Source organism: Phacochoerus africanus, chromosome 3, assembly GCF_016906955.1.
Source record: "Phacochoerus africanus isolate WHEZ1 chromosome 3, ROS_Pafr_v1, whole genome shotgun sequence".
NCBI classification, from domain to species: domain Eukaryota; kingdom Metazoa; phylum Chordata; class Mammalia; order Artiodactyla; family Suidae; genus Phacochoerus; species Phacochoerus africanus.
This window is the reverse complement of record NC_062546.1, coordinates 23,532,767-23,545,242: the sequence shown is the minus strand read 5'-3', so window position 1 is coordinate 23,545,242 and position 12,476 is coordinate 23,532,767. Positions and strand designations below refer to the sequence as shown.

The 12,476-nt window shown below is 53.8% G+C and overlaps 1 protein-coding gene across 2 annotated transcripts in view; it reads left to right on the top strand.

Moving 5' to 3' along the window:
• DLGAP4 (DLG associated protein 4) overlaps positions 1-12,476 on the top strand; it is a 147,378-nt gene that overhangs the window by 49,620 nt on the left and 85,282 nt on the right. For both annotated transcript variants that reach the window (XM_047771157.1, XM_047771156.1), the window contains exons 2-4: positions 2,293-3,378; positions 6,798-7,039; positions 10,099-10,213. In XM_047771157.1, the coding sequence (XP_047627113.1) occupies positions 2,380-3,378; positions 6,798-7,039; positions 10,099-10,213 (1,356 nt within the window). In that variant the 5' untranslated portion in view covers positions 2,293-2,379. The remainder of the gene's footprint in view (positions 1-2,292; positions 3,379-6,797; positions 7,040-10,098; positions 10,214-12,476) is intronic.

Sequence of the window (12,476 nt, the reverse complement as noted above, 5' to 3'; positions counted from 1 at the left end):
TGACCACAAACTTAGTGGCTTAAAACAACACAGGTTTGTTATCTTACAGTTTCAGAAGTCAGAAGTCTGAATGCAGGGCTGCATTCTTTCTGGAGCCTCTAGTAGAGAATCTGACTCCTGTCTCTTCCGCTGGAGAGGAAGGCTGCCCGCATTCCTTGCTCATGACCCGCGTTCATCACTGCAACCTCTGCTTCCATCATCACATCTCCCTCTCTGACTCTGACCCTCACATCCCCCTCTCACAAGGACCCGTGATTAGGCTGTTCCCCTCCAGATAATCCAGAATAATCTCCCCATTTCAAGATCCTTAACCAGGAGTTCTCACTGTGGCTCAGCAGTAACGAACCCAACTAGCATTCCTGAGAATGGGGGTTCGATCCCTGGCCCCGCTCAGTGGCCTTGCCATGAGCTGTGGTGTTGGTCACAGACACAGCTCGGATCTGGCGTGGCTGTGACTGTGGCATAGGCTGGAAGCTGCAGCTCAGATTTGACCCCTAGCCTGGGAACGTCCATGTGCCGTGGGCGCAGCCCTAAAAAGACAAAAGAATCCTTAACCATGTCTACAAAGTCCCATTTAACATATCAAGTATTATAACCACAGGTTCTGAGGATTAGGACTGGGCGTCTTGAGGGCCCTCACTCTGCCTACAGTACCTGTCTACTCTGGCCCAGCAGCTCTGAGACACCCCCTGCCCCCAGTGTCCTTGGCCTCGCTTGCTCTTTTCCAGCCACATTAATTTCTTGCAGATCCTCAACACACCAGGCACACAGGCCAGGCCATACCTTGAGCTTCCTCCAGGCAGAACTGGTGGGGTCCAGGACTAAGAAATCTGCTGATCTCCCTTCTGCTCCATGGTACACATGGGAAGACTGAGCCCCAGAAAGGAAAGGAACTTGCCTAAGTTTGAGACTGGCATTTCCAGGATGGTCCTAGAAGAAGACCTAACTAGTCCAACTGCCCCATTTTACTCAGTAGAGAAACTGAGCCACAGTGGTTCCACCCAAATGCCGTCCTCTCCCAAGGCTTTGCCCTGTCACCCAGTCCTGAGGATGTGCTTGTACTGTCAACTCGCTGAGAACTCTCTTCTAGACGGGGTGTCATCAATTCATCCCAGTTGGAAATTATGGGCTGATGGGTTTGTTGGTCTGTCTGTTGTCCACAGCCCCCAGCCTCTAGCCCAGGGGTCACACTCAGTAGACTTTTGCTGAGAACAGAGTGGGTTTTTACAGAGGGTTTACATTTGATGTAAGGATTTTTTTGCTAAAATAGTTGGACAGAACTGTCCTCAAATCTGGCTAAGAGGGGCCCTGGTCCCAGGCCCCACTCTTTAGAAAGGCTCTCTCAGGAGTTCCCACTGTGGCTCATTGGGTTAAGAACCCAACATAGTGTCTGTGAGGATGCTGGTTCGATCCCTGGCCTCGCTCAGTGGATTAAGGATCCGGCATTGCCATGAGCTGTGGTGTAGGTTACGGATGCGGCTCAGATCCCACATTGCTGTGGCTCTGGCATAGACTGGTGGCTACAGCTCTGATTGGACCCCTAGCCTGAGAACCTCCATATGCCATGGGTACAGGCCTTAAAAGACAACAAAAAAAAAAAGAAGAAGAAGAAGAAGAAGACTGACTTTGAACTCAGCTCTCCAGGTTATTTATTGTGAAAATATATTCATCAGGGTAGGAGAGTAGAACGTATTTTGTTTAATAGTTTGCTAGCCTGAGATGTAGCTTTTATTTATACATATGGCATATGTGTCTCCATTTATACTTTTTTTTTGGCCACACCTACAGCATGCAGAAGTTCCTGAGCCAGGGAGCGAACCTGCACCACAGCAGCCACCTGAGCAACAGCTGTGATGATGCCTTAATCCGCTAGGCCAAGAGGGAACTCCATCCATTTGTACTCCTAACCCCTGCTCCAGAATGTTAAGAGTGGGCCAGGAGTCTTCAGAAATCCTCCCAACCTTGGGAGTTCCTATTGTGGCTCAGTGGGTTAAAAACCCGACATAGTATCCTTGAGGATGCAGGCTTAATCCCTGGCCTCACTCAGTGGGTTACGGCTCTGGAGTTGCTGCAAGCTGCATAGATCACAAATGCAGCTCAGATTTGGCATTGCTGTGGCGGTGGCATAGACTGGCAGCTGCAGCTCTGATTCCACCCCTAGCCCTGGAACTTCCACATGCAGAAAAAGAAAAAAAATCCTCCCAACCTTGAGATCTATGGGGGTCTGGCTGACTTTCCTGGCATCCTATCCTCTCCAAATCCAACTGATCCCTGTCTGTCTTCTCTCCCCAGGTTAGCTGCTGCCTGGGAGAGGTGGCCCGGGAGAGGTGACCCGGGCGCCCTGCTAGGGCAACGGCCCCTGCCCCAAGGGCCGGGATCATGAAAGGCCTCGGTGACAGCCGCCCCCGCCACCTCTCCGACAGCCTGGATCCACCCCACGAGCCCCTGTTTGCAGGGCCTGACCGCAACCCCTACCTGCTATCGCCCACGGAGGCCTTTGCCCGCGAGGCTCGCTTCCCTGGGCAGAATGCTCTGCCAGGGGATGGTCTCTTCCCGCTCAACAATCAGCTGCCACCTCCAAGCAGCACCTTCCCCCGCATCCACTACAACTCCCACTTTGAGGTACCAGAGGAGAGCCCCTTCCCCAGCCATGCTCAGGCCACCAAGATCAACCGGCTGCCAGCCAACCTCCTGGACCAATTTGAGAAGCAGCTGCCCATCCACCGTGATGGCTTCAGCACACTCCAGTTCCCCCGCGGGGAGGCCAAGGCCCGCGGCGAGAGTCCTGGACGAATCCGCCATCTGGTCCACTCAGTCCAGCGGCTCTTCTTCACTAAGGCACCCTCCCTGGAGGGCACAGCAGGCAAGGTCGGCGGCAACGGCGGCAAGAAAGGTGGCATGGAGGACGGCAAGGGTCGGAGGGCCAAGAGCAAGGAGCGGGCCAAGGCTGGAGAGCCCAAACGGCGCAGCCGCTCCAACATCTCCGGCTGGTGGAGCTCCGATGACAACTTGGATGGTGAGGGGGGTGCCTTCCGCAGCAGCGGCCCAGCCTCTGGACTGATGACACTTGGCCGCCAGGCGGAGCGCAGCCAGCCACGCTACTTCATGCACGCCTACAACACCATCAGTGGGCACATGCTCAAAGCCGCCAAGAACAACACCGCTGAGCTGACCGCCCCGCCACCCCCACCCGCACCGCCAGCCACCTGCCCCAGCCTTGGCGGGGGCACTGACACCAACTATGTCAAGCGGGGCTCCTGGTCCACTCTGACCCTCAGCCATGCCCACGAGGTCTGCCAGAAGACCTCAGCCACCTTGGATAAGAGCCTGCTAAAGTCCAAATCCTGCCACCAAGGTCTAGCCTACCATTACTTGCAGGTGGGTCCCTACCAGGATCAGGGTAGGGTGAGAGGTTGTGGGGAAGGCACTCGTTTTGAGACCCCGTTGTACCACAGATAGACTTGGAAAGTGGTTTCACTCAGGCCTCTATTTACTTACCTATGAAATGGGTGGCTGGTGGCATCTGCTAATAAGAAGATTCCTGGAGTTCCCGTCATGGCTTAGTGGTTAACGAACCCGACTAGTAACCATAAGGTTGCAGGTTCGATCCCTGGCCTTGCTCAATGGGTTAAGGATCTGGCGTTGCCACGAGCTGTGGTGTAGGTCACAGATGCGGCTCAAATCCAGCGTTGTTGTGGCTGTGGTGTAGGCCAGCAACTACAGCTCCGATTAGACCCCTAGCCCAGAAACCTCCATATGCCACGGGTGCAGCCCTCAAAAGACAAAAAAAAAAAAAAAATTCCTTCCACTGGTCATACTCTCAGCAGACATTGATTAGGACCCATCTGAGACCTGCCCTGAGCTGGAACTAAAACATGTCCCTACCCTTTAGAAGAAAAATCTGGAAGTTGTGCCATCTGTCCCCTCCTAGAACCAATTGCATGGCATTCTGCTTGCCAGCCTCCTGCCTAGCACTCCCACCAGGCTAGGGGCTCCTTGAGGACAGGGACCATATCTAATGTAATTCTGTGTCCCCAAGGCCCAAGACAGGGTCTGTCATAGAGGAAGCCCTCAAGAATCGTGAGAGGAGAGAGGGGTAAATGAACAGAGGGACACTTACATGAACAGAGCGAGAAATAAATAAGACGTGGCTCCAATTAGCAGGCTGCTGGGAGAGAAGGACTCATAAACAGGCAGTTCTGTCCATGTGAGAAGAATGTGGTGCAGTTGAGCACGGGGGCCAGAGGACCTAACTCAGTTTGGAGGGACTAGCCTCCTTCTTTCAAACACTGATGTTTATTGAGGCACTTATTATGCACCAATGCCACACTCCTGGAGAATGGCAGAAAGCTAAGAGACATCTCTGCTGCTACACATCCCCTAGGTCTCTCAAGGGCAGGGCGAGTGGCTGTGAACTAGGTGGCTCCCAGGCAGGGGCAGAGCCCAGGCCGTGGATGGAAGTTGCAGGAAGCAGTTTTCAGTTCATGTGCAAATGGCTGCTTCAGGAGGCAGTGAGTGCCTCATCCTGGAAGGTATGTCAGCACAGGCCTGGCCAGCCTTTGGGAACACAGAAGATGCGTTTTGAACTGGATGAACATGAGTCTGACAGAGCCTTGAGTTCTTGTCATTCTATATAAAATTCCAAAGACCATGAGATTATGGGGGGAAAGGCTTTTTTTTTTTTTTCCAATAGAAAGGAAATGAAATCTAGGCAGAATTTTATTTATTTGTTATTAGAATATAGTTGATGTAGTGTTGTGTGAATTTCTGCTGTACGATAGCCCAGGGAACTCTCTAACTGATCACTTGTGATGGAATGTGTTGGAGGATAATGTGGAAAAAATGTATGTATATGTATTACTGGTTCATTTTGCTGTACAGCAGAAATTGACAGAAAAAGTTGTAAATCAAGTATAATAAAAAATTTTTTCTAAATTCTGCTGTACAGCATAGTGACCCAGTCATACATGTATATATGCATATATATATTCTTTTTCTCATATTATCTTCCATCATGATCTATCTCAAGAGATTGGATGTAGCGCCCTGTGCTATACAGTAGGACCTCATTGCTTATCCATTCTAGGCAGTATTTTATACATTTAAGGCTTTTGTGGCTCTCGATATAATTCCTTAGTTTAGAAACATCAGAGAGGGTGGTTTGATATGATTTTGTCAATCATGTGAAAATGCTTCAGAAATACCGCAGAAGGGTTGCCCTACAAGCCCTGAGGTTGTGCTGCCTGCTTGCTCAACAGAAGGTAGATAGGTGGGGGCTGGGGAAGCAACAGGTGTTCCCAAGGGACAGGTGGAGGTAGGAAGGCTGGAGTAGCAAATGGTTTGGGGTAGAGTGTGCAGGCCCTGGTGAGTGGCTGGGCAGTCCGCTGGGGAGGGGCGTGTTAAAGGGAAGGCTGCAGAGGGGAGGGGGCTTGGGTGAGAGTCCCAGGCAAGGACTCTCCCTCAGCCAAGAATCAGCCGCCGGCAATGAGGGAACTGAAAGAACGTGGTCCCTGTGCAGGCGCAGTGATTTGGGGAGTGTGCATTTGTGGGCATGGTGAAGAATGGGTGTGCCGTGTATACTGAGAAGCCTATGCCTGGGTGTCCATGGTGATGTATAGTAAGGGTGTGTGCTCTTTATGGGTTGAGGTAGGATGTGATAACTTGGGGACAAGTGGAGATGTGTCCACAGTGCCGGAGTGGCTAGTGTGTCCATGAGGAGGTGTGCCTGCTCTGTGTTCATGAGTGTTCATGTGGTTGAGGGCTGTGCGATGATGCAGTGGCTGGGGTGTGTCCTTGGGGAGAGGGGTGTGTGGGGAAGGGTACGCTTGCTCTCTGAGATGCATGCACATAGCATGGCGTGTTCGCTCTCCTCTTGTGCTGAGGTACGTATGAGTGACGAGATGTGCAAACTCTATCTCGAGGTGACAGCCACTGTGTGTACACGTCGGTGGGTGTCAGGTGAACGAGGGTGTGGACTGTGTGTGCTGCCTGGAGCAGCTGGCAGAGCCTGGCCTCAGAAGGGCAGGGGAGGGCCCCTCAGTTGGTTTCTGCCACTGTAACCACTGGGGACCAGGGCTGCCCTCACAGCTGTGACCTCACTTGCCCTTATCAGAGCCCCCTTCTACAGATGGGGTCCCTGGGATTCAGACAGGCTCTTTTCCCAGCTCATCACATGGCTGCCCAACCTCGGAAAGCCCCTCTGCTCTCTGTACCTCAGTTTATCCACCTATGGGATGGGGAACGTTGTTTGGCACTTAAGACCTACTGATGTCCTAGGGTCCTCTGACTCGTCCTGCCCCACCATCCTGGGGTCTGGGGACCTGCTGTTCTCATCTGTGCAGTGGAACAATGAGCCATCTGCTGAGATGGGGGGAAGTGATGGGAATACAGTGGGTCTCAGAAGGGTAGCTGCAGTGGAAGCTGTTGTGATCCCTCTGTCTGGGTGGGTTTGCTAGAGCACACCCAGCGTGGGATGCATGGAGAAATCTGAGGTTGGAGAAGGGCAGGGACTTGCTTAAGGCCACATAGTGAAGCTGCTGCAGAGCTGGCTCTGGAACCCAGGTATCCTTGCCAGCCCCGGCTCTGCCTTGCTGCTGGGTGCCTTCAGTGGCAGCACCCAAGGCCAAATTCTCCTAGGTGGAGAGTCAGGGAGCTTCGAGTTCCTGAAGATGGGGGTTCTAGCCCTCAGCTCATTCCCCTGGTGATGAATCCGAGGCTGGGTGGCCGGCGGCGCGCTGGGGGGGAGTGTGCTGCCCCCATCCCAGCACCTTCACTGAGGGCTTTCCGCCCATCCTCAGGTGCCCGGCGGCGGCGGTGAGTGGAGCACCGCGCTGCTGTCCCCGCGCGAGGCAGACGCCGCGGCCGAGGGCCCCATCCCGTGCCGGCGAATGCGCAGCGGCAGCTATATCAAGGCCATGGGCGACGAGGACAGTGACGAGTCCGGCGGCAGCCCCAAGCCTTCCCCCAAGACGGCGGCGCGGCGCCAGAGCTATCTGAGGGCCACGCAGCAATCGCTGAGCGAGCAGAGCAATCCCCGCAGGTGAGCGCAGTCCCTCCCCCCTAGGGTCACGCCCACAGGCCAGCCCCGCCTCCAGAAGCCCTGCCCCTGGGGGAGCCTCTCCTAAGTCCAAGTCCCGCCCCAGGAGGTTAATGTTAACCAGTGAATCCTGCGCCCTGGGAGCCCCACACCAGAAGCCCTGGCCACTTGTAAGTTCAGCTCCCTAAGTGGACGACTCCCTTCAAGTGAGCCCGCCCCTCTGTGGACCACTCCCCCACCGTGTGGGCCACGCCCCGTGTTGACCACGCCCCCAGGCTTGCCCTGATGGAGCTTGTGCGCTCTTCTTCTCTGGGAAAGCCTCTTTGCGCACTTACAACCCAGGCTCGCAGGGACAGGTAAGGCTTGCCCTCTAGGTGAGCCCCTGATAGGTATACCCCGCCCCTAGGAACCTCGCCTTCCTCCTCTTCAGCCCACAGATGAATCCTGCCCTCCAGCCTCGGTTTCAGGTGAACCTGCACTCACAATGATCCAGGCCCCCTAGATGAACCCTCGTTCTGGTTAGCCCCTTTCCTGAGATTTTCATCCTTAGGTCAGCCCCTGCTCTTTGATGAGTTGACTCTGAAGAGCCCCGCCATTTGGAAAACCCCTCCATTAGCCCCCCACAGTTAAGTCCTGACCACAGGTGAGCCTAATCCTTTGGTAAACCATTAGAGGAGTCTTTCTAGAGTGATTAGTTCCCAGGAGTCACATCCCCAGGTGACTTCCACTCCCACAGGGGAACTGTCCCAGGGGACCCTCTTCTTCGGGTTAGGAGAACTCTGCCCTTAGCAAGCCCACCTCTTGTGCCAGCACTGCCCAGGGAAGGCCAGAGCCTTTTCTGCCAGTGCCCCTGTAGCTGATCTCTGAGTTGAGCTCCAAGACTGGGGATGAGGGAGGAACCGGAAGTCAAAGGGAGATAGACAGCCTTCACCTGTCCCATAATCCTGCCTGGCATTCCACCAGTGGAGCCCCATCCTGTTGCTTTAAGGTGTGGAAAAGTTAGTGAAAGTGTGAAAAATGAAATGCAAGCACACAGAAAGCAGCAATTAAGGTTTTGGAGAGAGAAGTGGGCCTTTCACATGCAGAAGTCACTGTGGGGATCAGAACAGAAAAGAATGAGTCCAAAACAAAAGTTGGTACAGGGGATTCAGAATCCACTGAGGGAGACAAACAAAAGGAAGTTGGAAACAAAAGACTTGGAAGAGTTAAAGGAAACGAGCTACTTCTTCAACTCCTGGGGGTCAGACTCAAGCCTTCATGGAGGAGGTAGCCTGGGAGGACTGCAATAGAGGGAAGAAAACAGGGCAGGTGTCAGTAGCACTGTGGCAGGGAGGGGCAGTGCTCCTGGAGAAGCCATTAGTCTCATTGGTTGAGACAGAAGGCCTCCTTGTGAGGATTCGGAACACCAATGGCCATTCCTAGGTCTCACCATCTCTGAGCCTCAGTTTCCCTGTCCTTAAGTGAAGGAAGCTGAACTGGCTGATCTCTAATACCTCTTCTAGTTTTTAGATTCAGTAATTCTATGAAAGATTAGCAGGGAGTTGGAGTTGTGGCTCAGTGATAATGAACCTGACTAGTATCCATGAGGATGCAGGTTTAATTCCTGGCCCCGCTCAGTGGGTTAAGGATCCAGCATTGCCATGAGCTGCGGTGTAGGTCACAGATGCGGCTCAGATCCCGTGTTGCTGTGGCTGTGGTATAGGCTGGCAGCTGCAGCTCCAATTCGACCCCTAGCCTAGGAACTTTCATATGCTATGGGTGTGGCCCCAATAAAACAGATATTGCAATAAAGTGAGTCACACGAATTTTCGTTTGTTTCCCAGTGCATATGAAAGTTATGCTGGAGTTCCCAGGTTCAGTGTGTGGCGCAGGAACTTCTGCATGCCGTAGGTGCAGTCAAATAAATAAATAAAAATTTTAAAATGAAAAAATGCTTTGTTACTGAAAAATGTTAACTATCACCTGATAGCGTAGCATTGCCTCAGAACTTCAATTTGCCAAAAAACCAATATCCGCAGAGCACAATAAAGCAAAGTGTGAGAAAACCAGTTCTGCCTGTAGTAGTAGTAACGGTGCCATCTGTTAGAACTTGCTGCACTCGGGGCTCTACGCCTGCCCCAGTGCCCTTTAATCTGCATCTCTGAGGCCCTCTCACAGCTCTAGCAGGCAGGCACAGACATCCCCACATTATAGATGAGAAAACTGAGACTTAAGGGGTGACACCTTGTCCAGGGTCACCCAGGGTACAGGGAAGCTGGATTCCAGTCCAAGTTTGTCCATGTCAAGAGCCTGAACTGGGAGTTCCCATTGTAACACAGCAGAAAGGAATCCGACTAGTATCCATGAAGATGGGAGTTTGATCCCTGGCCTCGCTCAGTGGGTCAGGGATCCAGCTTTGCTCTGAGCTGTAGTGTAGGTCACAGATAAAGCTCAGATCCCCAGCAGCTGTAGCTCCGATTTGATCCCTGGTCTGGGAACCTCCATTTGCCACAGGTGGGGCCCTAAAAAAGCGGGGAAAAAAAAAAAAGCCTGAACTATTGGCTGCTTGGATTTTATTTCCAGAGCAGTGGTGAGGGGGGGCCCAGGTAGATGTGAGAAAGATGAAAGAGCCAGGGCTGTGGGGAGAAGAGGCCACCTGGACATTGTATCAAAACTAGTGATCTTTGGGTATCCCTGACTGGAGGTCAAGGTTGTGGGCCTTGACCCACCTCCTCTTTCCAGCCCCTGGAATTGCCCCAGGCCTGCAGGGGACGGGGCTATAGAATTGAGTTGGTGGGGACCGCCCCAGGTTTGAAACAGTCAAAAGCAGGCTTGTGCTGCCACCTCGAGGCTGCAGCGGACATGACAGATGATGGCCACCTGCACCCTCCAGACTCACAATACTGGAAAAAGCTGGAAGCGCTCCCTTTGCTCATTAACCCCCATACTACCTGAGCTGGCAGTCATTTCCATTTTCCCCTCTACCACTGGATGACCTTGGCCAGTTTTTCCACCTCTGGGCTTCAGGTTTCCAGGCTGAACAATGGGTGGGCTGAGCCCTGTCTGCACCTCACCCCCACCAGGAGTCTGGACCGCCTGGATTCAGTGGACATGCTGCTGCCCTCCAAGTGTCCGAGCTGGGAGGAGGACTACAATCCCGTCAGCGACAGCCTCAACGACTCCAGCTGCATCAGCCAGGTGAGGGTGGCAGTCAGCCGAAGGTCAGTGGGCTTGGCAGAGCCCTGACTCCCACCCGGGAGGACGGACGCTCAGGCCCAGCCTCTGTTGAGTGGTCCCTGAATGTCTGCCCTGTGCTTCTGTTTGGTCTTTGTTCCTGAAGCTGCCTGTGTGTGTCTTTTCCCCACTGACTGTCCTGTGGCTGTCCTGTGACTATCCTGAGCAATCACAGGGCCTGCCATTGACGGCCGAAGCTAACCCCAGAGGGAGGGGTTGCTCCACTGCCGTAGACCCAGGAGCTCTGAGGATAGGGAACTGGAGGCCTGGGTTTGAGTCCCAGTCTTGTCACTGACAATATGAACCCAGGACAAATCCCCCTCTCCCTGAGCCTCAGTTCCCTGGTTTACCACAGGAGGGTGATAATTTCTATTTCAAAGGGTTATGAGGCATCAATAAGATCATGAAGATGATGTGCTCAGCATAGGGTCACTTCCTTTGTGGTTATGGTCATCTTGCTGTGTGACTTCTGCCAAGTTGCTTCTCCTCTCTGAACCTCCATGTCCCTCCTGCTCAGTGGATAGTTGGACTTCCAGGGCCCAGGCAGCTCTGGCGCTAACAGTGGTAAGCACACGATGCTGCACTCTTAGATCTTTCAACCAACAGCTCCTTGATCCCTCACAGCCATCCCCAGAAGGGGCTGCAGCATCCATATCCCCATTTCACAGAGGAGGAAACTGAGGCCCACATAGGTGGGGTCATGAAGCTAGGTGGAGGCAAAGCTGGGCAGAGATCTAGGGCTGTCACAGCCAGAGCTGGACCTCAGCCCCTATCAAACTGTGCACAGTCCTTTACAGTTTGTGAAGGGACGACCAGCCAAGGCTTGAGGGTTCCCCCCAAGGGTGTGGATGGGGAGACAAGGCCCAGAGAGGGCAGGCACCTGCCAATAGTGGCACATGGAGGCAATGGAGGCAGCAGGTGCACACCCAGCCTCCTCTCTGGGCAGGAACAGGCCCTGGGACCCAGTGTGTGCAGCCCCATGGCCCGGGTTAATGGATGGCTTAGGGCTGAAAGGCTTTTGAATGCCAACTCCTCATCACTCCATTACTCCAGGCCTGGCCAAGCCCTTCCCAGCCCCCCACCCTCAGCACTGCCATGCTCATGCTCCAAGGAGAGACTGACCACAGATGTGGGAGAGATAGAGTCCCCTAGCTGGGGGACCCCTCCGCCCCTGCCAGCCTCATCCAGGCCCCACCACATCTCACCTGAATGGTTGTCCTGGCCTCCGTGCCTGCCACCTCCAATCTCTTCGCAGTGGCCAGACACAGCTTGTAAAAGACAGGAGGCAGATCATGTCACGCCCCTGCTCCTCCCCAGCTGCTGCCTCGCCCTGGTGGAAGCCAACCCTTGAGGCCCTGCTTCCCCCTCAGCCCTGCTCTCGGCCCGCTGTCACTTGCCCTGCTCCAGCCAAACTGGCCTGCTTTTGCTCTTCACACACCTGCCCCAGGCTCCCTATGTTCCCTCCTCTCTCTCGCAGGAGCACACTCTTCTCAGACCTTTGGAGAACTGGTCCTTCTCTGCCTTTCAGGTCTTGGCTCAAATGTCACCTCAGAGGGGCTTGCCCTGTCAGTCGACCCAGGGGGCCCCCAGGGCTCTGTTCCCTTAACCTGCTTAATTTTCTTGACACACTTACCATTATCTGAAATTGTATTTGTTTGCTTTTTTTTTTTTTTGCTTTTTCTTTAGGGCCGCACCCATGGCATATGGAGGTTCCCAGGCTAGGGGTCGAATCAGAGATATAGCTGCCGGCCTAGACCACAGCCACAGCCATGCCAGATCAAGCTTCATCTATGACCTACACCACAGCTCACGGCAATGCCAGATCCTTAACCCCTTAAGCAGGGCCAGGGATCGAACCCGCATCCTCATGGATACTAGTCGGGTTTGTTTCCTCTGCGCCACAACGGGAATGCCATTTGCTTATTTACTTCATGTCTGTCTCGCTATGAAGACTGGGAGCTCCCTGCAGGGGAGACCTTGCTGCCTTGTCCCCACAGCACCCCCAGCACGTGGTGCAGGGCACGCAGGTGTTTGCTGAATGGACCACTTCCTTTCCTCCCTGTCCCTCTCATCCTGCCTGTCCTCTTATCCCTCAGTTTTCCTGTCTGTCTGCATCTGTCTCCCTCTCCCTTCATTCACATGTTTCTCTGCTTCTCTCCAGTGTGTCTCATCTCCATGTTTCTCGTTGGGTCTGTCTGTCTCTGTGACACACACCATCTCCATCCCC